The sequence below is a fragment of the Camelus dromedarius genome, chromosome 8, assembly GCF_036321535.1.
Source record: "Camelus dromedarius isolate mCamDro1 chromosome 8, mCamDro1.pat, whole genome shotgun sequence".
NCBI lineage: Eukaryota > Metazoa > Chordata > Mammalia > Artiodactyla > Camelidae > Camelus > Camelus dromedarius.
The window spans coordinates 73,715,931-73,740,550 of NC_087443.1; the positions used below are offsets into that span (position 1 = coordinate 73,715,931).

The 24,620-nt window shown below is 44.3% G+C and overlaps 1 protein-coding gene and 1 non-coding gene across 4 annotated transcripts in view; both read left to right on the plus strand.

Annotated features, from left to right (window-relative positions):
- PLPP4 (phospholipid phosphatase 4) overlaps positions 1 to 24,620 on the plus strand; it is a 114,405-nt gene that overhangs the window by 84,163 nt on the left and 5,622 nt on the right. For all 3 annotated transcript variants that reach the window (XM_010997931.3, XM_031461870.2, XM_031461869.2), the window contains one exon: positions 17,827 to 17,997. In XM_010997931.3, the coding sequence (XP_010996233.2) occupies positions 17,827 to 17,997 (171 nt within the window). The remainder of the gene's footprint in view (positions 1 to 17,826; positions 17,998 to 24,620) is intronic.
- Positions 11,064 to 11,136, plus strand: TRNAA-AGC (transfer RNA alanine (anticodon AGC)). The gene has a single exon. It is a non-coding gene; the product is annotated as a tRNA-Ala (tRNA).

Consider the following 24,620-nt stretch of genomic DNA (forward strand, 5'->3'; position numbering starts at 1 on the left):
CACCAACACAAGCAGAACCCAAATAGCAAAGCACTTACTTTTGCCTCTAGAGAAGAAAAGAGAAAACCTGGCTTCATGGAATAACTTTTACTCCAATAGTTAGATTGAAAGAAATTGACTCTGTACTGTGGTTGACCTGAGTAATGTAGAAGCTTCCAAATGGTGAGCTGCCCCCCACTGGCTTTTCTCCGTAGTATTTGAATCACGTTTTATATTTTCCTTGTATTGTGCACCGGGCTTGTGAAACTGCTTAAGTCAAAAGAACTCTGACTTCTCGGCAGCATTATGAGGACTTTACTTGGCACCTCACTTTTTAATCTCTTTCATCCAAGTCATCCAGGAAGACTTTGGAGAGTGATAAGACCAAGGGCTCCTGGTCAGGGTGGCATTGGTTTTTTTGTGTTTTTATTTAAGTTTTTAGTCAGCTTAAAATCCCAAAATTCCAAAATAGCCCCCTGTTGCTCAGCCTGTTCAAGTTCTCGGGTGTGGCTTTGGCAAATGCCTCACTAAAATCAAGACCTACTGAATGTCATCGTGCAAGGCAGAAGGAGCATGGGGCTTGGGAGGACTGACTATCTTAGTGCCTGTTTGCATGAATGAGTGAATGAATGAATGGATGGATGTAATTTTGAGTCTTATATCTGTCACTTCCAGTGGTGACCCTGAGCAGGTTATTTGACTTCTCTTATATTCACACAACAGACATATTAACTCCTGGGTTCCAGGCACTGAGTTAAGTGTGAAAGTGAATGAGCATCAGCCCTCAAGGTCTCATAAGGGGGTAAAGACAACGAAGGAGGGCTTCTTCCAGAAGGGTAACTGGCTGTGTACCAGGAGACCAAGTCACAGGTGAGGCTGTCCCCCGATCTGTTGTTTCTACAGACATGTGGCTTGCGTGACTAACTCCTTCCCCCATCCTTGCCTTAGGAGAGTGGTGAGCACTGTTAGGAAATCACACTCCATTCTATGAATATTTTCAGCGACTTTCCAGACAAATCAGGATATTTCCCTGTCATCAGACTTCTGGCACTTTTTTCCTGTTTTCCGTGCTTTTATAGAGATTCTTGAAGTAATTTTTGATCACATGGTTAAGAGCTCTTCTGACCTGGGGAGCAATTGTTCTCTTTCTCATGTTGAAAGTCATGGTGGTGATGGGAGGGACAGGTAAACTATTTCCGGCCCAATCATCTATTTGTGGATGCAGGGTGTGTTCAGATTTCATGGGCAGAACGTCAAATGGCGTGGATATGCGTATATCACTTAAGCTTGCGTTTGCAATAGAGGGGACACCGAGAAAGTTCAGTCTCCTGTTGAGCATATTCAACTAAGTATAGAGTCTTTCTGCTGACTGTATACAGCTATTTATTGGGCATTTACTATATTCTGGGCATACATCAAATGTTCTACATGCGTAGTCTTATTTAATCCTCAGGAAAAATCCATGAAGTAGACATCCTCATTAATCCCATGTTGCAGGTGAGACCCAGAGCGTTGTGTCTTGCCCCAGGTCGAACAGCTAGTAAGCAGTGAAGCTAGGACTCAAACCCAGGCACTTAGGTGCTACTGTGCCTAACTATCTTATAAAGTTATATCGTTATGAAGAACTCTCCAGTTGATGATTTATGCTCATAGGAGCCGCTTTCTTCCTTGATGACTTTGTGACAGAAGTATTTTATTTTGTGCTCATGTCTGTGGGGCATGCTTCCTTGTTAATAATTTTTAAAGAAAATAAGTAACCCAAATCCTGGCTTAGCATATTTTGGAGCCTATGCAAATCATGCAGAACATCATGACACATGACACATGACAGAGTCGTGGGCCTGTGTTGCAATAAACAAGAGAAAAAGGGGTGAGATGTCTTTTCACCCTAAAGAAATAACTGCATTAGAAAAATAAAATATCAGCGAAGCTTGAAATACATCCTGATGTAAGATCTGTAACAGGCAGCCTGGCCAGTTTCATTTCTTCTGTATTTCTTCCCATTACAAGCCCTGAGTGCTCCCCGGGCTCAGTCTTGCTGAATCAATGTTTTCAGAATTCTCAGTGGCTTGAATTTTGTAATCTGAGAAATCAATCAAGGGCCTCGGGAGAATGCCATGTCTCATTCTGCTCAGAGCCTCCACGCGCCTTTTGTAATTAAGTGTTAGTTGGAGTTCATTGCTCTTGAATAATGAGATGATGTTTGGGTAGGCTTCCTTTGTTGTGTTTTCTTGAGGAGCATCGCTTCTGTTTTCTGCTTAAAAAATCACTGTCATCACAGAAATGCAATTTAAAGGCTGCATAATCCTGACACTTAGCATCTCCTGAAGCCAAATCTAGTACTTTGTGTGCACCGGTGAGCTGCTCCAGACAAAACACTGCGCGTGGCCTTGGCATGTGCAGCTGCTGCCTGGGGTCATGGAGCTTTTAAGTTAAGCTTTACAATGAGAGGAGACCAGGGCTGGGGGATTTGAAGTTGTTCCTTTTTTAATGGCCTGACTTGCTTGATGACTAAAGGAATGGCTGAATAGTCACTGTTACAAGGCAAATAGTTTGGTGACTGGTTCTAATTCTTCATTTGCTCCTGGACCATATAAAGTTCTTAGTATCCTGCTGTTGTTCTACAGGGGTAATTAGTTAACAGGAAAATATACATACAAAAATTTCAAGGTAAGGGCTACAGCGGGAGTAAGAACAATTAGGCACCAGTGGTTGGTGGGAGGGTTATAAAGAATTTCTAAGGTTACAGTTAAAGACTATATTTTAATCCAAGTGGTGGGTACATGAGGGTCCGCCTTCTATTATTATTTAACATTTATGAATGTTATTTAACAGTAATAATAATATTATTATGTAAACCCTATGGATATGTTTTATGTGATTTTGTATATATCTTTTACCAATCAAACCAGAGAAGTACAAAAAAGAAGTACAAGACTTACAAAATCCACCAAAATGGTTAAAACTTTAAATATTCATTTCAGTGACTAACAAATTAGACAAAAATGGGAAAATGTATAAGATTTGAAGAGCATAGCAAACAAGCTTCATAACATGAATTTTTAATTCTCTATAAAGAGTCTGGGTAAGATGATTTATTTCCTTTTGGGATGTCTGGTAGATATGCCCATAAAATATTTGGTCCTAGAATGTAAAATACTGAGTCAATTTACTTAAAAATAAAAAACTCTTGTGTTTTAAATTTTTTTCTTGAGAAATTTTTGGTAATTTCTATTTATTTTTAGAACTTAGTTCTTTCACATAAGTTTTCAAATGTATTGACAAAGTATTTCATAATATCATTTGTTTTCAATCGGTCTCTGAATTATTCATTCTGTGTTGCTTAAATGTACCTTCTCTCTCTCGCCTATGTTTTTTCTTGCTGATTTTGACAGAGGTTAATCTGTTGTCTTGTCAATGAGGCAGCTTTTGCTATGAGCCTCTGTGCTATGTATTTGCTTTTCTTTTCATTATTTCTGCTGTTACCTTTATTATTTCCCTCTGTCAACTTTAAATTTGTTCTGTTCTTTTCTGAGCTTAATAACTTAAGTGCATTGTCTAATAATGCTAGCCTTTTTTCTTTTTCTAACTTAAACAGTTTAGGCTATAAATTTCCCTATAAATGTTGCTTTAGATACATTCTGTAAGTTTTAGTGTAGATTGTTTTTATTAATTATACTTCTCAAAATTTTCTAATTTTGATTTTTCTTCTGTGACTTGTAAGTTGTTTATAAAAGATTTTTTTTTTAAGAAATCCTAAACATGGTATTTTTCTTGTTGTATTTTAAAAATTATTCATGGTTTAATTACATTGTGTTCAGATAATGTGATCTGTAAAAATTAGCAATCCTTTGATCTCAAGGCTAGCTTAACATATGGTCAGTTTTCATAAATGTTCCATATGGCTTAAAAAGAACGTAAAATTTTAAATTGCTGACCATAAAGTTATATACATGTCCATTGAACTAAGCTTGTTAATTGTGCTGTTCAAATCTTAAATCTCCTGTCTAAATGTTCTGTTTATTATTAATTAATGCTTAATTTATAAAATTAACCAACATGTTAATATTAATTTATACTTAATTTATTAAAATGTACATTAAAAATTCCACACTTATAGTAGGGATCATAGTTCTGTGGTCTTTGTAATTTTGTCCATTTTTGATACATATAGTTTGAAGTGATATGTGAACATTGTTTAGAATTATCATACTTCCTATTATATATTCTACTTCCTTTATTATTAAGTCCATGACCATCTTTATTTCTAATACTGTTTTTTACTATAAAGAACATCTGCTTTAATAGTGAGACTGACTTTCTACTGGTTAATATTTGCGTCTCATATCTTTTTCTGTCCTGTGATTGTTTTTGCTCTATGTTTTATCTGTGCGTTTTTTCACTTTTATCTGGGGGAGCTAATTTCAATTATAGTTATTGTTACAACTCATATATTAGAATTTACTTACATTATTCATTGTGTGCTGTCTTCTTCTTCCTTCTTGTGATATTTTCATCTTCTGATTCCATTATTTTTACTCCTTCTGTTTAGAAGTTCTACCAGGACTCTTGATTAACAAACATAGTTAACAAAGTCTCATGTTAATTAATGTTTTTCTTTTCTTTTTTTTTTTTCCCCTGAGCAACATAAAGATTTTAAATGCTTTAGCTCTGATAAATGCATTCTAATATATCTTGTGGTTTTCTTTGGTGTTTTGTTCTAGCCTTTTTCTTCCCCTCTCTTTCCCAACAAAACCACCAACCTTGCACAGTTTAATTATATACATACCATTTCCTTTTCCATCTCAGCCTTTCCAGTTTCTGCCAAAAATATATCCTTTAAATTTCCTCCTTTGATACCGTTTTTGTGGTAAATGCTCTGTTTTTGATTTTTCTAAATTTTCTTACTCGACCTCATTCTTGGAAGATAGCTTTACTAAATATGGAGTTCTGATTTGACAGTTACTATCTCTCTGAACTTTGAAGGTATCATCTAGCTGCTTTCTGGCTTCGAGTTTTTGGCGTATTTGAAGCCAGTTGTCTTACTGCTGCTCCTTTGTTGATGTTCTGTTCTTTTCTGAATGCTTTTAGCACTTGCTTTTGTGTGTGTGTGTCATAAAGTTTTATTACTGTGTGTCTTGGTGTGGGTTTCCTTTTATGTAACTTTTATGGGATTCACTGGGCTTCTTTTTTTAATTCCATGTAACCTTTATTTTTTAATTCAATTTTAATTGAAGTATAGTCAGTTTACAATGTTGTGTCAGTTTCTGGTGCACAGCATAATAGTTCAGTCATACATATACCTACATATATTCATTTTCATATTCTTTTTCATCATAGGTTACTGTAAGATATTGAATATAGTTCCCTGTGCTATACAGTAGAAACTTGTTGTTTATCTATTTTATGTAGTTAGTATCTGCAAATGTCGACCTCCCAATTTATCCTTTCCCACCCCCTTCCCCCCTGGTAACCATAAGTTTGTTTTCTATGTCTGTGAGTCTGTTTCTGTTTTGTAAATAAGTTCATTTACCCTTTTTAAAAGATTCCACATATAAGTGATATTATATGGTATTTTTATTTCTCTTTCTGGCTTACTTCACCTAGAATTACAATCCCCAGGTCCATCCATGTTGTTGCAAATGGCATTATTTTATTTTTTATGGCTGAGTAGTATTCCATTCTATAAATATACCACAACTTTTTTATCCAGTCATATATCAATGGACATTTAGATTGTTTCTATGTCTTACCTATTATAAATAGTGCTGCTCTGTACATTGGGGTTCCTGTGTCTTTTTGAATTAAAGTTCCCTCTGGATACATGAGATTCATTGGGCTTTCTAAATCTCAGGTTTATGGTTTTCAACATGCTGAAAAAAAAAAATGAAAAAACAACAACAAAAAAAAACATGCTGAGATATCCTCAGCTGTTATCTATCTGAATATTGCTTCTTCCCCATTCTCTCAATTATCTTTTCCTCTAATTTAGGACCAATTAGATGTTTGTTGGACTTTCTCACCTTATTGTCTTTGTCACTTAACCTCTCTTCATATTTTTTATCTTTCTTCTAACTGCATTCTGGAAAAAATTTGAAACTATCTTCCAACTTACTAATTCTCTGTTCAGCTTTGTCTCACCTGCTATTTAATCTATTTATTTAATCTATTTATTATTTAATCTATCCATTTTAAGTTTAATCCTCATTTTTTATTTATAGAAATTCTATTTGATCCTTAAAAATCTGCTTCATTTTTTTTTGTAATGCTTCTTCTTTGTCCTAATTTTCATGCTTCCCTATAATTTCCTTAAACATAGTGCAAGTAATTATTTTCTATTCTGTGCCTTATGATATCTAACATTGTTGTGAATCTGTTTTTCCTATATATGCCCTGAAATCTTTTGTGTTTTGAGTTTTCTTCCTGTGGGTTTTTAACTTTTCCTAAGACTTTATTTGGGGAAGTTTTTTTATGTCTCGATTGATGATGAATTCCTCCACAGAGCATTCCCTACTCCAGGACCTTCCAAAATTAATTTTCCACTTAAGGTTTTTGCGGGACCATAAAAGAAGTATGAACTGGGCAGCAAAAACCCACAAGAGTCGTCCTGTATTTGTGAAATCTCTCCACACAGCAGAAAGATGGGGACAGCCAAGCTTCCCTCTTATTTCCTTCTGAAAAGGAGGCTTCCTTTTTTACTTACTCTGAAGCCTTTAGGATCTAAGGTTTATTCAGGGTCTTCTGTTGTGTTCTCCACCTTGGATAGGCCTGAGACTTTGTCTTTTCACCCCTGCATCCCATCAAGACATCAAAGTGAGGTTCAAGGTCTACAGGTTTCTGCAGATATACTCAGGGCACAATCTTGCTTTGCTGTTTCCTTGCATCTTAGCCTCTTGCTTTCTTTTCATTTTGGGAAACCTTGCTTTCATTAATTCTTCTCTTAGTGTCAACTCAGTGTTTATATGTTTAAAAGCTTGTTTGCTTGTTTCATATTTCATCCAACATTTAATTACTTCTGTTAGGATATATAGTCTGCCACATTGCTGGAAATAAAATTTTGGGTTTGGGAATTACTAAGTATTTCTGTATTGGGAAAGAGGATTAAACTTGGGCTTAGAAACAGTCAGATCTAGGCTCAAGACCAGCTTCAGTATTTCTAGTTACCTGTTTCCTCAGCTTTACTAACAACACCTTTCATGTGTATATCGAATTTCTGTTTACAAAGTGCTTTCACAAATACCCTGTCTTTTGAGAGCTGGGTGAGGACTATGTTCCCCATTTGGTGGACATCACGGTGGAGCATTGGGAGGGACACCACTCTGACCAGGAACCCAGATCTTCTAACAACCTAGGAGAGTTCTTTTTTTTTGCTCTATTTTGTGCTGCCCTGGATGATATGATTTAAAATAAGCCAAGGTAGATTTCACCTTGTTGTGTGGGGCAAGTCGCTACTTGGACACTGTCTTGAGGAAGACTCTGAGTCCAAAGCTGGCTTCTCGATGAAGAGTCCCTTGATCAATTAGCAGTGCTGCCAAGATCTCAGGAGATTAAATGCCACATATTTGCTTTCCAAAATTTAAATGGCCTTCCTAACTTAAAAAAAAAAATCTACAATTCCCATAGAAACATAAAGCAAACCTTTTTTGAAGTAACAGGGGAGACTGTTGGGTCCATCAAGTAAGTGAGGCTCTTGTCCTGATCATGGTCATTTCCCTTAGGGGTGTAAGTGACGGATGAACCTGGATGGTCTTTGGTGATGGGAGTCTGTTGCCAGAGAAACCAGGATGTCGGGGAAGCTTTGGAAGCTGCCACGTCAGCCACCCAGTCGCTGAGGCTTCAGTCCTGCGACTTGGCAGGTGTACAGTTTTCCTCAGTAACCAGAACACTGGCCTAGCCTGGCTTAGGACAGAATTGTGAAGTTGGTTTGTCTTCCCCTTTTCCATCCACACAATATTGGGAAGATTTGATTGGGCCGTGTGGTCAGCACCCATCACAGACTGCCCTGATGGTCAGCATTTGAGCCAAATACCCCAGGGGTGGTGGATCTTCCTAACACCCAGCCTGTTTACTTTCTAGGTAGAAAAGCCCAGTCTTCCTCCTGTGTTTCTCCTCTCTTCCTACTAACATTTCCCAGTTTGTTAAGGGATATGATAAGGATACGGATGAACATCCAGGTAAAAAGATACATAAGATGAGGTCTGGGAGGGTCCTGAGCACAGGAGATTCATCCCTCATGGAGTCTGGGTCACCCTCCCAGTATGTGGGTATGTTCACCAATCTGGAAACTCTCTGAATCCTGTACTTTCGGGATTTTTGTGGAGGCTTCATCACATAGGTCTAATCCATCGTTAACTGTGTTTCCAGCCCGTCTCCCCTCTCTCTGGCAAATGACGGATGAAAATTCCAAGCTTCTAATCAGGCTTGGTCTTTCTGGTGACCAGCCCTACTCCGCGAGCCCACCCAGAGTCTCCTCAATAGAACAAAAGATGTTTCTTGTGCTCTTATCACTTAGGAATTTACAAGGATTTAAGGAGCTTTATGCTGGGAATCACGGGCAGAGACCAATATATGTAGTTTCTATTATTTCACACATTCCCTTCCTGTGGGGGCTGCACATCCCCATCAAGGCTGCTAGGCGCAAGTTAGCAGGGTGGTTTTTCCCCTGAGAAATCATACAATATTTCACAAAAGGCAGATTCAGTTGAAGCCACTTCCTCAGCAGACAGCTGGGCTGTGGCAGTCCCAGGTCCCAGGGAAGCCGTGCACCCCATGGAGGGGCTAAGCGGAGGAACACCCTGGGCAAATTAATGGCTACTGCTTTTTCAGTTGTTTCTCAAATGTGTACATTACGATTCAAATCTTGCCATCAAATGTACGTTCTGCTAAGGCTGTCGACGGTAAAATAAAATTATTTTCCATTAAAATGTTATCTTTATTGAATCCTGCCCATGCTTTTATCAGCTCCCCTAGCAGTGTTATGGAAAAAGGTGATTTCTCCCTTTTGAAGTCTTAGTCTAATATTTATGTTTCAGGTCATTTTGGTGTATAATCAAGACTGAAAAAAAGCAAAAGTTGTCCTGGGGATTAAGAGCTTCTGTTAGATTGGGATGTTCTGATATGCAAAACCACATCCCATCCTGGTGACTGTTCTTAGCTCGCTCTAGGGCGAGGGAGAACATTTATGATTCCTAATAAGAATTTTTCATCAAGCAGTGTAGGGTGGATGGGGGGAGCCAAAGTGTCTTCTGTCATTTAAAAATCCTTAATCCTCCTCTGCTGGTGCTTCACTCCTTCCCAGGGGTTGACAAAAGGACCCTCACCTTCTTCCCCCAAAGTCAGTTTCTTCCCTACCACTCATGCTTCCTCTGCACTTTTTGTGCGTTGTGCCTGAGTTGGTTCTTTTTTTTTTTTTTCAGAACAAAATCCTCTTTGGAGATGCAAATTGGGGTTATGCAAGGAGTTTGCTGTCTGCTTTTCTCTGTTTGCATTTCCTGCCTCTGACATTTGCTTTTGGACTAATTATGAGCTTTTTGGTTCCTTTTCCTTTTCCCCACTGCTCCTTCCCAAACAAGGCTGCACGATCATTTCTGTCATGAGATGGAAATCTCAGCTGGCTCTGGTAGCTTAAGAATCACCCTGCCCAGAAACAGGGGATGAAGGACATGACCTTTCATGGCCACATATGTCTTTCTGTCTCCAAGGATCTTGCTGTTGCCGGAGTACTCAACAGAGTCAAGTTATGTTTGTGAAAGGTGGAAATTGTCTCTACTGATTACATGTTCATTCAGTCACTGTGTGTCGGTGACTTCTCTTGCTAGGCAGTGTGCTGGGTCCTAGGGCTTCAGTGGTGTCCCTGATAATCGCATGCTTATAGGGGGTATGAAAACAAATAGGCAATTAGCAGTGCTATAACTGCAATTATGCTAAGAAAATCTATGATTTTTTTTTTTGCTCTATTTAGAAATAGTTCACAGTTTCTTGTGGGCTGCATTGACTTTTGGTAGATAATTTGACCTATCTGAGCCTCCATTTCTTGTCCATAAAATGGGCCTAATATCTATGTCACTGTGTTGTTCTGGGGATGAAGTGGAACCAGCTAATGAAAGCCTGAGGTTCAGAAGTTAAGCACCTTGTCCTAGGTCACACAGGTAGGAGGTGGGGGGTCAGGACGCCTACCTAGGTCCATCCAGCTGTGCAGCGAGAGTACTTCTCACCTGTGCTCATGCCTCGCTCCACCTCTGATGAGCGGTTGGGTCTCAGTTCATTTTACATCTCTAGGGTTGTATCCACGAAGTCTGCTTGCTACCTGGCCTCCTTCCATGGGCCAAAATGATTCTCTCCATCCTCTGAATCAGGCTGTCAAGGGGTGTTGGCTTCACCTGCCTTCCCCAAGGTGCTGAGGACCCACCCAGTCTCTTTTGTCCCAGCCTCTGGCTTTCAGCTTCTCACCAGCACAACGGTTCTTGTTAAATCTGAAGGCTGGTGGTACTCGAGTAATTCTACCTTGGCTGGTGGCCACTCTGACCATGCCTAGACTCACAGGCAGCTCAACTGCAGGGATGAATGAACTTAAGCTCCTGGATTCCGAATAACTGAGGTTTTGTCTTATACCCCTCTTTCCTTTGTCTGTCCTCAGACTCCACTCTTATTTCCTCCATGGAACTTTCCTCGTCTTCTTATCCCTGGGGCCCAGCAAGGTCCCTGGCTCCAAGAGGCTGTTAGTAAGCAGGAGTTGAGAAAACGGATGAAGGAATGGATGGCAGTGACATGCCACTGGGCCTTGTTTCATTCAGCATGTGTTTATGAGGACCTACTATGTGCCATCAGTGTGTAGGATGCTGCAAATACAGGAGTGAAGAAGGCAGTGTACGTCTTACCCTGTAGAGTTTACAGAGCAGTGGGACCTCTGTCTACCTAGCTACACACTTGCAAAGAGAAGGAATTGTGTGTAGATACTAATTAAGATAAATGAGGATCCAAATCCTTTCCCTTAAATTATCTAGTTGAATTAATCGATAATTTTTGAGGTTGTTGAATTACATTGATTGTGATGAACTCTTGTTTTTAAAAGAAATTCCAGGAGGGGAGGGTATAGCTCAGTGGTAGAGTGCATGCCTAGCATGCATGAGGTCCTGGGTTCGATCCCCAGTACCTCCATTAAATAAATAAATGCACCTATTATCCTCCCTTCCTCCATCCAAAAAAAAATGGGAAGAAAGGAGTCCCAAAGGAGTCACTGGTGTGAGATTCAGGAGATTTTTAGGGATTCTGAGAATTCTCTTTGTTCCAGCAAAGATAGACTTTTTGTCTCTTACATCAGAGCCAAACCATCTCATCGCTGCTGGATTAGAGAGAAGGAGAGATTAAAAAAAAAAAAATCAATCTATTCTGTAACTTTTATTAGAATTTCCCCCTTGAAATTGTAACTCTGGTTTAGTTACCAAACTAAATCAGATGCCAATGATCTTCTGCCGGTCATTTCATGAGGAATAAGTAAGTGGCTTTCCTGTTAGGTTGAATGGTTTCTGCTATAGATGCACTGTGGACCCACATGCTCTCAAGATCTGTGGCAGTCTTCTTTCGCCTTTTTTGTAAGTGAAATCTCTTAATCAGGGACTTGGAATATTAATGAGTATAGCTTGTCATAAAGAAGAAAAGAGAGCAAGCATCTCAGCTAGAATGAGGTATGAATTGAGAAATTATGAAACTGAAACTCTGAATGAGAAACTGGTCCTCTTAAGGGATTTCAGGCCCCAGGGACATGAAAATAGGTTTCAACACAGTGAAACTCATTTCTGAGGAATGAACCCCGGGAGAAAAGCTCTATGATGGGGTCACACAGCCTGAGCTGAGCGCGGCCCCCTGGCTGGCTGACCCTCTCGTCTGAGGGCGTCAGGCGTCTGCACCGTGGGATGGGAGCAGTAGCTCCGCTGGCTCCTCTCACTTAGGCTCTTGCTCAGTTCACCAGCTAAGATCCTTTTTCATCTGCTGAGAGCCTCAGGGGCTGCAGAATTGTAAGAGGCTGAGAATCGGCTCTGGAATTCTCTCTAAGCAAGCATGCGGTTATACAGCTGAAGAGCTGTAGCCTGCAAGAGTGGACCTTGTGAAGGCTTTTTTTCGAGAGTGGAACTTCACAGAGCTGGGGCTGGGCACAGTGTTAGGAGGGTGACTGCATGCCAAGCAAGTACGCTAAGCATGTTACGATTCCTCATGATCTCATCCTAAAGATGACTTTGTGAGTTGAGTGCTAGTAACGGTATTGTTCCGATGTGCAAACTGAGGCCCCCAGAGGTGAGCACGCATGGGAGAAACTGGCAGAGCTGAATCCACATGGGTTCTGGTTGCCTCAAAAGTCTGCTTTCTTCAACAGCACCCAGTATCCCCTGCTGTTGAATGGATTATGTGATCCCCAAGTCCCCTGTGTAACTTAACTTCTTGTTGCTGTTGGTTTAAACAAAATCACCCCAAACTTATGAAGTGCTTCTTCGCTCTGTTGTGGAGAGGAGGGATGGATTGACGTACGTAATTTTTGGTTCAGGCTTAGGGGGTCATTTAAACAGTGGACCGTTAGCACCAGAAGGCAGGACTTCAGTGAGCTCTCAAACTGGCAGCCTGCAGACCCAGCCTCATTGGCACACGGATGAGTTCCATTTGTCGGTACTGTATTAATTTTTGATCAGTTGTTAATATTTTAAAAATGGAGACCTTTCTCATAAATATCAGGGTTTCCCTCTTTTGTCAGAAGATCAAAACTTCTGGGAACAGACACAGAGCCCACACTTCCACGTGGCAAACACCAGCTAAGCAGAGGCAGGGCTGAATCTTTAAATAGGCAAATGTTCCCCAGTGTGCCCCAGTCCTTACCACTCCCAGATCAGATGTCTCCCACTGGCGAGGCCAGGTATTTGTTGCCATTTATCATCGCAAATGAACCATTGATTTTTTTTTTTCTGAAAATGAAATATTTCTTGGATCTGAGTGTCTAGCGATAGTGGTGTAATAGAGGATAGGCCAGGAAGGTTTCCTGTTGCAAAAAAAAAAAAAAATAGTTGACTGTAGCATCCAACTACTTTACTCATATATCCCCATCTGCCTGGCTCCCCCCTCGTGCATGATGTGGTGGCCCCTTGTGGTTCAGCCTCTTATTTTACAGAGAAAACTGAGGCCCAGAAAGATCATGTATTCAGGTAATGGCAAAGCCAAGATGGGAACTCAGATCTCTGACTCCCGACAGCACTCTCCTGCTTGCAAGGGGTCTGCAGGCACCAACCAGGTGTGCTCCTTCCACGTCCTTGGTTTGGGATGGTCTGGTGCAGATGCACTGGCATTCTCCTCAAAACACCCTTCAGCATCAGGGTTTATTCAACTACCTGGTAGTTAATTCAACTACCTCCAAGAGAGGAGAAGAAAATACTAACTCTCTGAGCACCATAGAATGAAAATTTGTTACCGATGACCTCATTAGAACACAATTCCATTTGTGGTGCCAGGAAAAATCGGTTTGGAGAAATCTATTAGCAAGAGCGAAGAAACGCAACACGAAAAGTCAGGTTTATTGCCCTGATTTTCTCTCATCTGTTTTTAAAGCTTTTTTTTTTTTTTTTTTGGTGCTAATTTTCTTATTTCTTGCCGTTGTTGGGGTCCAGACCTCTTCCACTTGTTTTAAAAGTCAACTGGGGAGGAAAAGGCAAATCCACATTCTTTCACGTAAGCTGGCTCAGTAAATAGACCTTTCTTTGCAAAGGGGAGGTTGTAAACGTGTGGCAATTCATTTGCGTAGCTGAAGAGAAGAATCAGTGATTCCCTTTCAGAATCACCGGGCAGCCAGGTAGCCCTGTTGATGTGGCGTGCCTGGCATCCCCACCTGGACCAGCAATTTGTATCGTGATGCTTTGCTTCTCGAGTGTCATTGATGACAGCCAAGTGAGCCCTGAAAGTGCCCGAAACAGGGTCGGGAAGCCACCCTCTTTCATCTGCTTCCGAGTTTAGAAGCTCCAGAAGCATCTTTACTCTTGACAGCCAGATCAACATATAAATATTTACAATCAGCTGCTGCCAGCCAAGAAAACCTGCTACAGGCTCTGAAAGCGAGGTGCTCTTTCCCACGATCACTATGAGCGCTCGTGTGTGTGTGTGTGTGTGTGTGTGTGTGTGTGTGGTGTGTGTCTTCTAAACCCTGGAGAGCAAATAAGCACATTTGGAGCCCCCAGGAGAGATAGACCATCAGCTTCCTCTCACCCCACTGGCTTGGGACTGTTCTAACCATAGTTCTGTTGTTCAGAGTGTTAGTCAAATATGGATGCATTTATCCTGTTCTATAATCCTCATCTTTCAAACGTCTAGTGCTCTGCCTTCACCTTTGGAAGCTCACTTCTCGGTTTTATTTTCTGACCGTGCTGGAAGCAAGAGCACCTTTAAGGGGAAAGACAGTCACTTGGAATGAACATTGTCTCTCTTGTCCCTCACTAGCCTAGGAGGTTTTACAGCCCCTTTTTGAGAAGAGAAGAGGGTGTTGTTTGGCCAGAGTTGGAAAGCATTCCTTTAAAAACCTTTCTGTTTTCTTCTTCTCCCAGTTGAACTTGAATCTCAGCCTTGCTAAGTCCCAGGATCTCAGAGCTGGAAGGCTCACGGGAGATTACACCTGGGACCCAAACCCCCGGCCTCACAGGAGGAGGTGGCAGGAAAACCATGGGAGCCTGTGACGTCAGGATGGTTTGCTAGAGCTTATTTCTTATCTGGATAGTATTTGGAAAAGCAGGAATTTTGGCAAAGCACCTGAGCTGCCCGTGCCTGGGATGTGGTTCCTGGGCCAGAAGGAAGTGCCTCTCAGAAGCCCTTTGCCAAAGGACATGATGCTGGTTCAATAACTATATCAGTGAGGAAGTGACACGCGTAAGGTTTAGTGTAGAGCTGGAGTCTGTCACGTCAGCTAGAGAGGTAAGGTGCACAGAGCTGCTTTAAAAATACTGCCTGAAGGCCCGGTAGAAGGTTTCGAAGGACATGGGCTGCATCTGGATGTCCACAGGATCTCAGCTGTTGAGCTCAGCCTTTAAAAATACCTTTGAACCCTCCTCCCTTTCAAAGAAGTAGACACCTCACCATTTTGGGGGGGCCTGCAGCATGGGTCCTTCTCTGGGGGAGAGACAGTTTTACCTGCTCTCCACAGAATGAGCCACAGCCCCCAGTGCCAAGGCTGGCCAGATCTGAGCTCCTGGGGGCAAAGAGGTGACTGGGTGGAGGCCGAGTGTCTGGCTTCGAACCACCTGCCCCAGCTCTTGACCTTGGAAGGTTTCCCCTTCCCTTGTCCATCCTGTGAGTGTGCCTGGAGGCTCAGGGCTGTTGAGCGGGGAATGATCTATTTTAAAGTCTCCAAATCATTTTTTATGAGAACACATACAAATTCCTGCTCAACATCTACCCTGTGCTCATTGACCGTTTTTTTTTTCTTTCATGTTTTCCCAAGAGGTGACAACTTGGTGATACCCAGAGCTGCCTCTCTTCTGATTCAAATCTTGGAAATCCACAACCCTCCAAAGCCCCAGGGCTGATCTTTTATGCTCCCCACATTCAGTGTAGAATTGTCCCTCAGTATCCTTGGGGTTTGGTTCCAGGACCCCCACAGATACCAAAATCCATGGATGCTCAAACCCCTTTTATAAAACGAAGTAGCAGTAATTAGGTAGGTAGACTTGCTAAGCTGTCAGATTTGAACGAAGTCCATTACTTCTCCGGTAAGAGCTCAGAATGAGGCCAGTTCCCACCAGAGCCAAGTGTCCAGCCTCCCCCTCCCACCCCGCTACCTCGGGGCAGAGTGTAAAGGAAGAGAAGGAACAGAGCGAAGAGGACGAGGATGGGAACTTAAGACCCGTTGTGCTTGCTAGGATGGTGGCCCGTACACCCTGTAAATCATTCAGTACCCTTCATCACAGCAAGCCATCTGGAACAGGCCTGGGCAATGCAGTTCTGCTCATAGCTGTACTCTAAACAGAATGTTCAGTATATGCTGGCACTGTTTTGCTGTTTATTTGAGTGCTAATCATTATTCAGAAATGTTTAAGTGCTTCATTCTTATTCCTGAGATAACCCTGGCTTAATATTCTGTTTAAAAACAAAAACAAAAAGTACTCTGCTGCCTTGTTTAATTTGATTGCTGAGAAAGTTCTACTTTGGCATAAGCCTGTGTTCATTCCGGGAGGAATCGCATTTAAGAAGACACATCATTATCAGTGATAACTTACGAAAGTTGCAGTTACTCACATCCATGCGCTACAACCATGATTATGTTGAACCTGCAGTTTAGCATCCTGCTTTTTCACTTAACATTGTGTGTCCTAAGTGTTGTCTGTAGTGCTACAGAATCAGGATAATTTCCATGGCTGCATCATAATCCACTGAATGGAAATATCCCAGTGTGCTTCTCTGTGCCCCTGTATTTACATTTTCCCATAATTGTAAAAAGCTCTGAGCAGGGTATGTTCTAGATTTCCCCATAGTTTTGTATTATTTCCTGAAGATGAACTGGCAGGGGTGTCATATAAAGAGGATGAATGTGTTTAGGCCAGGCCTCCTCGGACTTCAGGATGCACACAGCTCATTGTGGATCTTGTGAAATGCGGGTTCTAACTCAGTGGGTCCAGGGCGGACTTGAGGTTCTGTGTGTGTGACAAGCTCGCTGATTCCCAGGCTGCTGCTCAGGATGAGGCTCAGTCAGTCTCTTAAAGTCCTTAGATTCCGGGCATTAGACCCATTCTACCAAATCACTGTGTGGGCTGGTTACCCAGGAGCTCTGCCCGTCAGGAGTGTGTTCTCATCAAGAGGAAAGTTTCGAATAGGCTGGAAGCCAGAGAAGGTGGGAACTGTAGCCCCTGCCTTCAACAAAAGCATTTAAACTTGCTCCTGGCTGTGTTAGAATCACCTGGGGAGTACACACACACACGCGCGCGCGCACACACACACACCACCAGGGTCCAGCAGAAAGTCTGACAATGAGACCTGACTACCAGTATTTCTGAAAACTTCCTAGGTTTTAAAGGTAACTGTGTGTGGCCAGGGTTGAGGACCGTTGTTCTAAGCCCGCAGAAGACCCACCTTAAATCTCACAGAGTTCAAGTATGTTTTAAACCTGACAATGAAAAGCTTGCGGCTTACACACTACACGGGACTCCATACTTTTGACAATGGATTTAAGCACAGCCATGAATTGTCTTTGCAATTCTAAAAATTAATAACCATCATTTCTAAGAGAGAATAAGGAATTTGTCATCACTGGCTTTTCTGTTAAACTCATTCCTCCACAGCATTTGCTGGTCCCACCTTAGTGAGTGTCTCCACGCCAAAAATCACGTACTTTCCCCAACCCTTGAAATCGAAGGCACCATCACAGTCATTTGTTCCTTTTTTTGTGCCCTTTTTTTCTTAGAAAAGAACTCAACACATAGAATGCAACACATTGTAGTAAAACTATTAGCTTGGCCATGTCCTTCAAACCGACCGTGAGACCCTTGAGACCAGAGACAGCCTCTGATGTATCTTTTTATTGCCTTCAACCTAGAATTGTGCCTGTCTAGCACAGAGTACATACCCGTTAAATCACTGTTTGAATGAATGAATGAATGAATGAAAGAAATAGTATAGATTTTGATCTCATGTAAGCCTGGAAGGTCGTTCTCATTGTGGAAAGATTCATCCCAGCGTGGTTCTAGTGAGAGGACAGATTGGATGGTGCCTGGTGCCAACGTGGCCTTGGCCCCTGGGGGTGTGCAGGACGGCAGACAGGATGCTCAGGATGCCCGTTGTCCCTGTCGCTTACCACCTGCTAGGGTAACACCTGCGGTTTCTCTTCTGCAGTTGCCTTTTCAGGCCTTGGCTTCACGACGTTCTACTTGGCTGGCAAGCTGCACTGCTTCACTGAGAGCGGGCGGGGGAAGAGCTGGCGGCTCTGTGCTGCCATCCTGCCCCTGTACTGCGCCATGATGATCGCCCTGTCCCGCATGTGCGACTACAAGCATCACTGGCAAGGTGAGTTCCTGCCCGGGGGCCACCTGGTCCTCACACCATCTGCCACTCTCCTGCAGGGAAGGGGAGACGGGCACCTATCTGGGGAGAACGGAGTGCCCACTGTGAGAAACCAGAGTAGGCTGAAATGACAGAGCAGACACAATGTGAAAGAAAATACGCCTGTTCAGGTGAGCGCTGACCTTCACACTGCCCTCGCTGGACATGCCCAAGGGGACCGCTCCGTCCTGCCAGGATGGCGGGCCCTCCGTCGTAGACTCTGATATGACTTCCCTGCTGGGTCCCTTGCCTCCATCCTCAGACTTGGTGCCAAATGGTTGTTGGCTCCTTTCACATCTCACATCCATCCCACAACGACATGTTTCTCCCCATGGATGCTCTTCCAAAGGAGATGTCCGGCCCAGGGTTGGATGCCAGCAGCCACGGCAGGGCTGGAGTGAAGCTCACCTGTATGTATCTGTGCAAAGTCAGGATGACGCAAACAAGTGAGGGGCTTGTTCCTGGAATAAAACTAAACCATGCCGTGTTCCTCTGCAGCTCACAGCCTGCCTGAACCTGCCACAGCAAAAAGGGAGCAGAGACAGAGGCAATGTCCACAGGGCGTGTGGCCTCTGGGAGCGCAGGGCCTAGGGTTGTGTTTCTCAAAAGTAGATCCTCAGGCCACCTTGGTCAGGCCAATCAAAGCTAGGAGCTGGACCCTTGGGGGCAGGTCTGGAACAGTGGGCAGGACTCTGAATTGTTAACAAGTCAATCCGCTCATTCTGATGAAGTCCGGGAAGCACCGTGGAGAGCTCTCAGCAAACACACTGAGTTAAATGTGCCTAAATCCTGCTTCCCAGGATGAAAGGCCTTCCTCAGCTGGTCTGTGGCTGCATCTCCTCTTCCTTTCCTGCCCTTCTGCTGTCACCAGGCACCACTCCCCTCCTCCCCATTCTCTGTCTCTGCAGCCAGCTGCCTGTGGGACCACCCTCTTCTCACCTCTTTCCTGATGTTTGGTCCAGTGGTAGTGAGGCAACAGTTGAGGCCAGAGGCAAGAGGGGCTCCTAGCTGGGGGCGCCTTCTCCCCATCTTCTTCTGGAGCCTGCTGCTCCCCCCAGCACTTCCTCAGCATCTCCTGTTCCTTCCCTGGCTTCAGCTCCACCCTCTGCCATCCTGGAACCCACACTCTGGGTGTCATGAGCCTTTAGCAGCAGCCTCAGCCTGGGGGATGAAGGGTACAGGGGAAAGAGGGCTGATGCATGGTCTGGACAGGTGGCGGCAGCAAGCACTGATGGGGTCTTGAGGCCCGCCTGATGGGGGTGGTAGTAGAGGCCCATCAGGCCGGACCCTGAGCCCTCCCTTGTTCTCTGCTCCATCCAGTGATTTGGATGAAATTCTGGATAATCTGAAGCTATTTCATGAGAGGGGAGCAGGGAGGGAATTGCTGAGCCAGGACCACAAGGGCGTGGATACCCACCGCACCCTTGGAGCTAGGAATATTTTCGAGAAGACTCAGCTGCCCGTGTGCTTAGAGCACTTCCCCATGAGGGCTGTTATGTGCTGGATGGCATTTTATGGGCTGCTTCTCACGTATCCCTTGCAGACTGTACTTTCTTCTTCTGAACGTGGGAACAATAATCCCCCAGTATTTCCCAGAGCTCTTTCACAGACTGAATGAAATAACGAATCTGAGTGGACTTTGTAAATGAAAACGTATCGCGCAAATGCAAACCGGTATCGTTGCTTCGTGCATCATTTGTGAAGAATGATGTGTTGAGTTTCCCAAACCACTGACTGAGAGGCGGACATGCTTTGGAACATGGTCTATCTGTAAGTAATGGATCCCTGGTTTCCACTTTGATTCGGCCACTTTGGATCTGAGAAAGCATTAAGGGTTTCAGAGTTGAAGAGATTTTGGCCCTATCTTGGAAGAGAGTAAGAGCCTTTGTGTGGTGATCTTGTCCTGAAAACTAAGACATGGGTTTGGCCTCGCTTAAATACTCTTGGTCCCAACCAGTTTTGTAGCTCATTACTGAGCTGTGGCTGGTGCATCATGGAAGAATGAAGACTCACAGCTGTTGGCTTTGGGGAAATGGTGGGCTTACGATGCAGCGCGTGCACTCAAGGCCCGCTGGCAACGGGACCTCAGCCCCACCCTGTGCAAGTGGCACAGAAAGGAGCTGGAGCCGTGCAGGGAGGATATGAATGCTCTGTGGGCCGGCGGGCAAAGCAGAGAAGGAGAGTGCATGTTCAGTGACGTGTAGGGCCGTACTTGGAGGGCAAACCAAAATCACATCATGGTAGACTCCTGCGGCCCAGACTGAACGCGCATCAGCTGGAACAGGTCACGGATGTGGCCCAAGCACCCATTCAGCTGTGCCAACGTCGGCTCAGTTTGTGCCCCGGGGTCAGCCAGGAGAGGAAGGTGCCTTTCCTTGGATCCTCTAATGGGCTCTGAGGCAGGCGGCACTTTAACCTAAATCCCTCTTGATGGGGCCGTCTGTCACTGTGTATACCAGTGGTCCCAATGGGGGCAACCGAACCTCCCAGGGGAATTCGGCAATGTCTGGAGACATCTTTTTGGTTTTCATCAGTTGGGTTGCCACTGGCATCTAGTGAGTTAGAGGCGAGGGATGCTATTAACATCCTACAAAGTACCAGGTAGCACCTCCCCCACAATGAAGGCTTACGCAGCCTCAAATGTTGAGGTTGAGGAACCCTGACCTACGCCACACTCAGCCCCATCTTTCTTCCGCTCGTTACACGTTAAGCAGCAATGTTCAATGAGTGTAAAATTTTGCTCATTCAATGCTCAGTTATCAAGGGAGTCATCAAGGAGGACGCCAAGGTTTCCAGCTTGGAGAAGGGGACGGATGGCGAGGCCTTGGACTGCTGTATAGGTGGCGAGGCAGGATGTCTGACGGAGATGAATGACTTGTTGGTTTTCTTTGGTGGACTGAGCTGCCCGGTGACCGTGGGCGGGGACTATCCATCATAATGAGAATTCATGTGGAGCCCCAGAGGCAGCAGCGAAACCCAAGTCCCTCTCATTATAGACTTTAGCTAACAACATTGGTATTATGAGATTTTTATGACTCCATTTCAATTTTGATTTAAGCAACTGTGCCCAGTGTGGAAGTATATCCAATTACTCGATTACATATTCATATCCAGTAAATAGCCCATAATCTCAGATGCCTTGCTCTGTTCAGTGTCATGGTGGTTTCCTGTAGTCGACACCCTTCTGGTCTTTTCTGCTTTCTGAATTCCTCTCCAAATTCACAAGTATGTCGTTTGATTAAGTGAGGAAAATGAAGGGCACAGGCTACGGTCTGGAGGGGCAGTGAAACATTTGGCAGGACTTCTTCAGAAATAAACACCGCTGGGTGGATAATAAACCTGTGTGTGGCTGAGGTTCTCCACATCTTTGTGACATGCTGGCTTTCGGGTCAGAAGGGAACTGGAGAGTTCCATGGGTGATGCCAACTGCAAAGCCAGCGCTTCACAAAGATGCTTAACCTTTGTGATGAACTATATGTTTTCAGTATTAAAACTTGTGGAATTCCCCGCTGGGGAGAACACCTCTAGAGGATAATGCACAGAAAGAGCAGAGCATCTCATGAACCCTCTTCTGCCTTGATTCATAGTCTCGTGTGTTTATGGTTTCCGTCAGTGGCAAGTTAGAGATGGAAGTAGCAGGAGCGTGTTGTTGTCTCCATGAAGGGATGAGATAACGAGCTCCCTTGCCCTCAGATCCCTGTATCTGGACCCAGGCTTTCCTTATATGACTCCGGCTTTTGGGTAAACTTCTAACCAACACTGGTTTCTCTAATGATAGGTCATTTTAAGCAGCCCCGGGTGCCTTATGTAGTGTTTCATCATAAGAAAGAGCATCTCCCTCTGACTGTAATCCAGAAAAATGGGTCTCTAGGGAGGAAGCAGGTTGGTTGTTTCCACCCAGCGGGAGGTTGGGAAGCACCCGTCCCAGTCACAGACGCCGTGTTTGACTGGGCTGAAATGTCAAGATGGTGCCACTGCCATCCTGGTTCCCTTGACTGGGCTGCGAAGGGGCTGTGATGGGAAAGGAATTTAGTTTTCAGGCTCCAGGAGATTGTCAACCCTGCAGGTGGGGTGGCTGGGGACGGGGGCACTGCACCTGACTTTCCATGAGCCACACTGAAAAGCCAGGCAGAGGCTGCTCCCTCCCCGCCTCTTCCTGACTCACCCCTCTCCCCCCAAGCACACACCCAGTTCAGCGGCACACGCTGTTCACCAGGCCTCCCTGAGGCCATCAGAAGCAATCTCTAGATTTTCTAAACGAAGTGACCTGAAAAGGAGCCCTTAGAACTATATTATTGCTCCCACCAGAAGCCCACCAGCCTTACACAGAACAAAAGTACTAAGGTTTTCCCAATGATAGCCTCCGTCTTGAGTGAACTGGCCTCCCCTCGCCTTCCCTCCACCGTCGGCTGCCCCATGTGCTGGGCTCTGCATTCACGTGTATCGTCTGCTGCCAAGTGCTGCTCAGGGTCTGGGAACCTCTGAGCCTTGACTGCCTATGAGGCCGCCTATCTCTGCCTTCATCCCCAGGGCATCCCTGTGGGAGGGCTGGAGCTGTCTGCAGCCCCAGGTCACCCCCTCCATCAGAACTCTCTGGACAGGGAGCTTTGGGGCCTCAAGAGAAGCTTTCTCAGCCAGGCTCGCCACCCTCTGCCCTCGGCCCTCTGCCCTGGCCTTTCCCCGTGGCTTAGTCCCCAGGGAAGATGGGCGTTGGCTGCTCCCCAGTCTCACTGACAACCTTGCTTCATTTCACTCGAGGGACTTCTTCTCTCTGCTTTCTGTGGTTTTCTATGGTTTCTCCTATTGGCTCTACCTTCAAATATTTCCAGAATCCAACTTCCTCTTCCTGCTCTAGTCCAAACCACCGTCACCTGTTCCCTGGATTATTGCTGAAGCCTCACTGCCAGTCTCCCTCCTTCCCCCTTTTCCTCTCACACTGCAGCCAGGATGAGCCTTTAAGTCTGTATCCCGTGTGGTGCCACTCCTCTGCTAAAACCCCCAGTGACTCCCCGTAGCAGCCAGCATCAAAGCCCAGGTCCTGAACTGGCTATGAGACCTGGTCCCTCAGGTCCTGCCTCTCGGATAGTATCTCCACTGCCCCTCCTTGTTCATGCCAGCGCCTTCCCACCTCAGGGCCTTTGCACTGGCTCTTCCTGTGTCTGGAATGCTCTTCTCTCAGATGTGGATGTGACTTGTTTCCTTCCCCACTCCTTATCTTACTTAGCTCAGGTGAGGACACCTTGTGGTGACCCCCCTGTTGAAATTGCAGCCCATTCCCACACTCTCGTGGTGTGAAAGCAGCTATATGTGTAGACAATATGTAAGTGAACAGTTCACGTAGTTTGCTGTACTTGGCACTAGAATAAAATCTCCTCGTGGGCAGGGATTTGTGTCTCTTTTGTTGGCATGGCACGTAGTAGGTACTTGTGTCAGTTTCCTAGGGTGGCTGAAACAAACATCCACAAACTGAGTGGCTTAGAGGAATAGAAATCACCTCATATTTCTGGAGGCCAGAAGTCCAAAATCAAGGGCTCAGCCAGACCACACTCCCTCTGACACCTGGAAGGAAAGGATTCTTCCTTGCCTCTTCTGGCTTCATTGGCCTCAGATGTTCCTTGGTTTATGGAAGTGTAATGCCAAGCTCTGCCTCCATCGTCTCGTGGTACTCTCCTTCTGTTTCTTCACATCGTCTTCTCTCTGTATGTGTCTGTCTCTGTGTCCCAATTTCCCCTTTCCATACGGACGCCAGTCATATTGTTTCAGAGCCCATACTAATGATCTCATTTTAACTTGATTATCTCTGTATAGACTCTGACTCCAAATAAGGTCACATTCTGAGGTTCTGGGGGTTAGGGCTTCAGCATATCTTTGGGGAAAGGGGCGACATTCATTATGCATAACAGTGTTCAACAAATAAGTGTGGAATGAATGAATGATTTTGACAAAATTATATTTCTTTCTTACTATTATTTTTTCTATATATGGGTTTTACTAAAATTACTCTTATTCTTTGAAAGTTCTTTTTCTTTATAAATGAACAAAACAAATTAAACTTTAAATGTTCATTCATTCATTCATTCATTCATTCATTCATATGTCTCTTGTACTTGTGTGCCAGACACATTCTCTGATGGAGGCACCGTAGTGAGGTGGACAGATGTGGCGCTGCCCTTCCAGCTTACAGTGTCCCGGGTAGATCGTGCATCCTTTGTGCTAAATAAGTTCTCTTATGGAAACTCAAAGTCACAAAAACAGGAAGCTTCATTAGTAGTAGGATAAAAAGAACAGAAACAGTCATGCGGGGTGGTTGAGTTTTCTGGAGCTGGTATTTACCTACCCTAGGATCTTGGCCCCATAAGAGCCCAAGGCATCCAAGGTCCCATGTCAGACCAGCTCAGTGATGCTGGATGTTGCCATGGTGACAGGGAGGGATGTGTTCCTCTCAGGGACTTGACAGCACATCTTCAGAAGCCTTTCTGCTTGTTTGTGCCAGAGCAGGAGAGCAGGGCTGGTAGGTACTGGCACTTCAGTCGACCAGACTCTGTGGGATCCTTTCCTGTCCTTTGACCTCATGAGAAGGGGGTGGG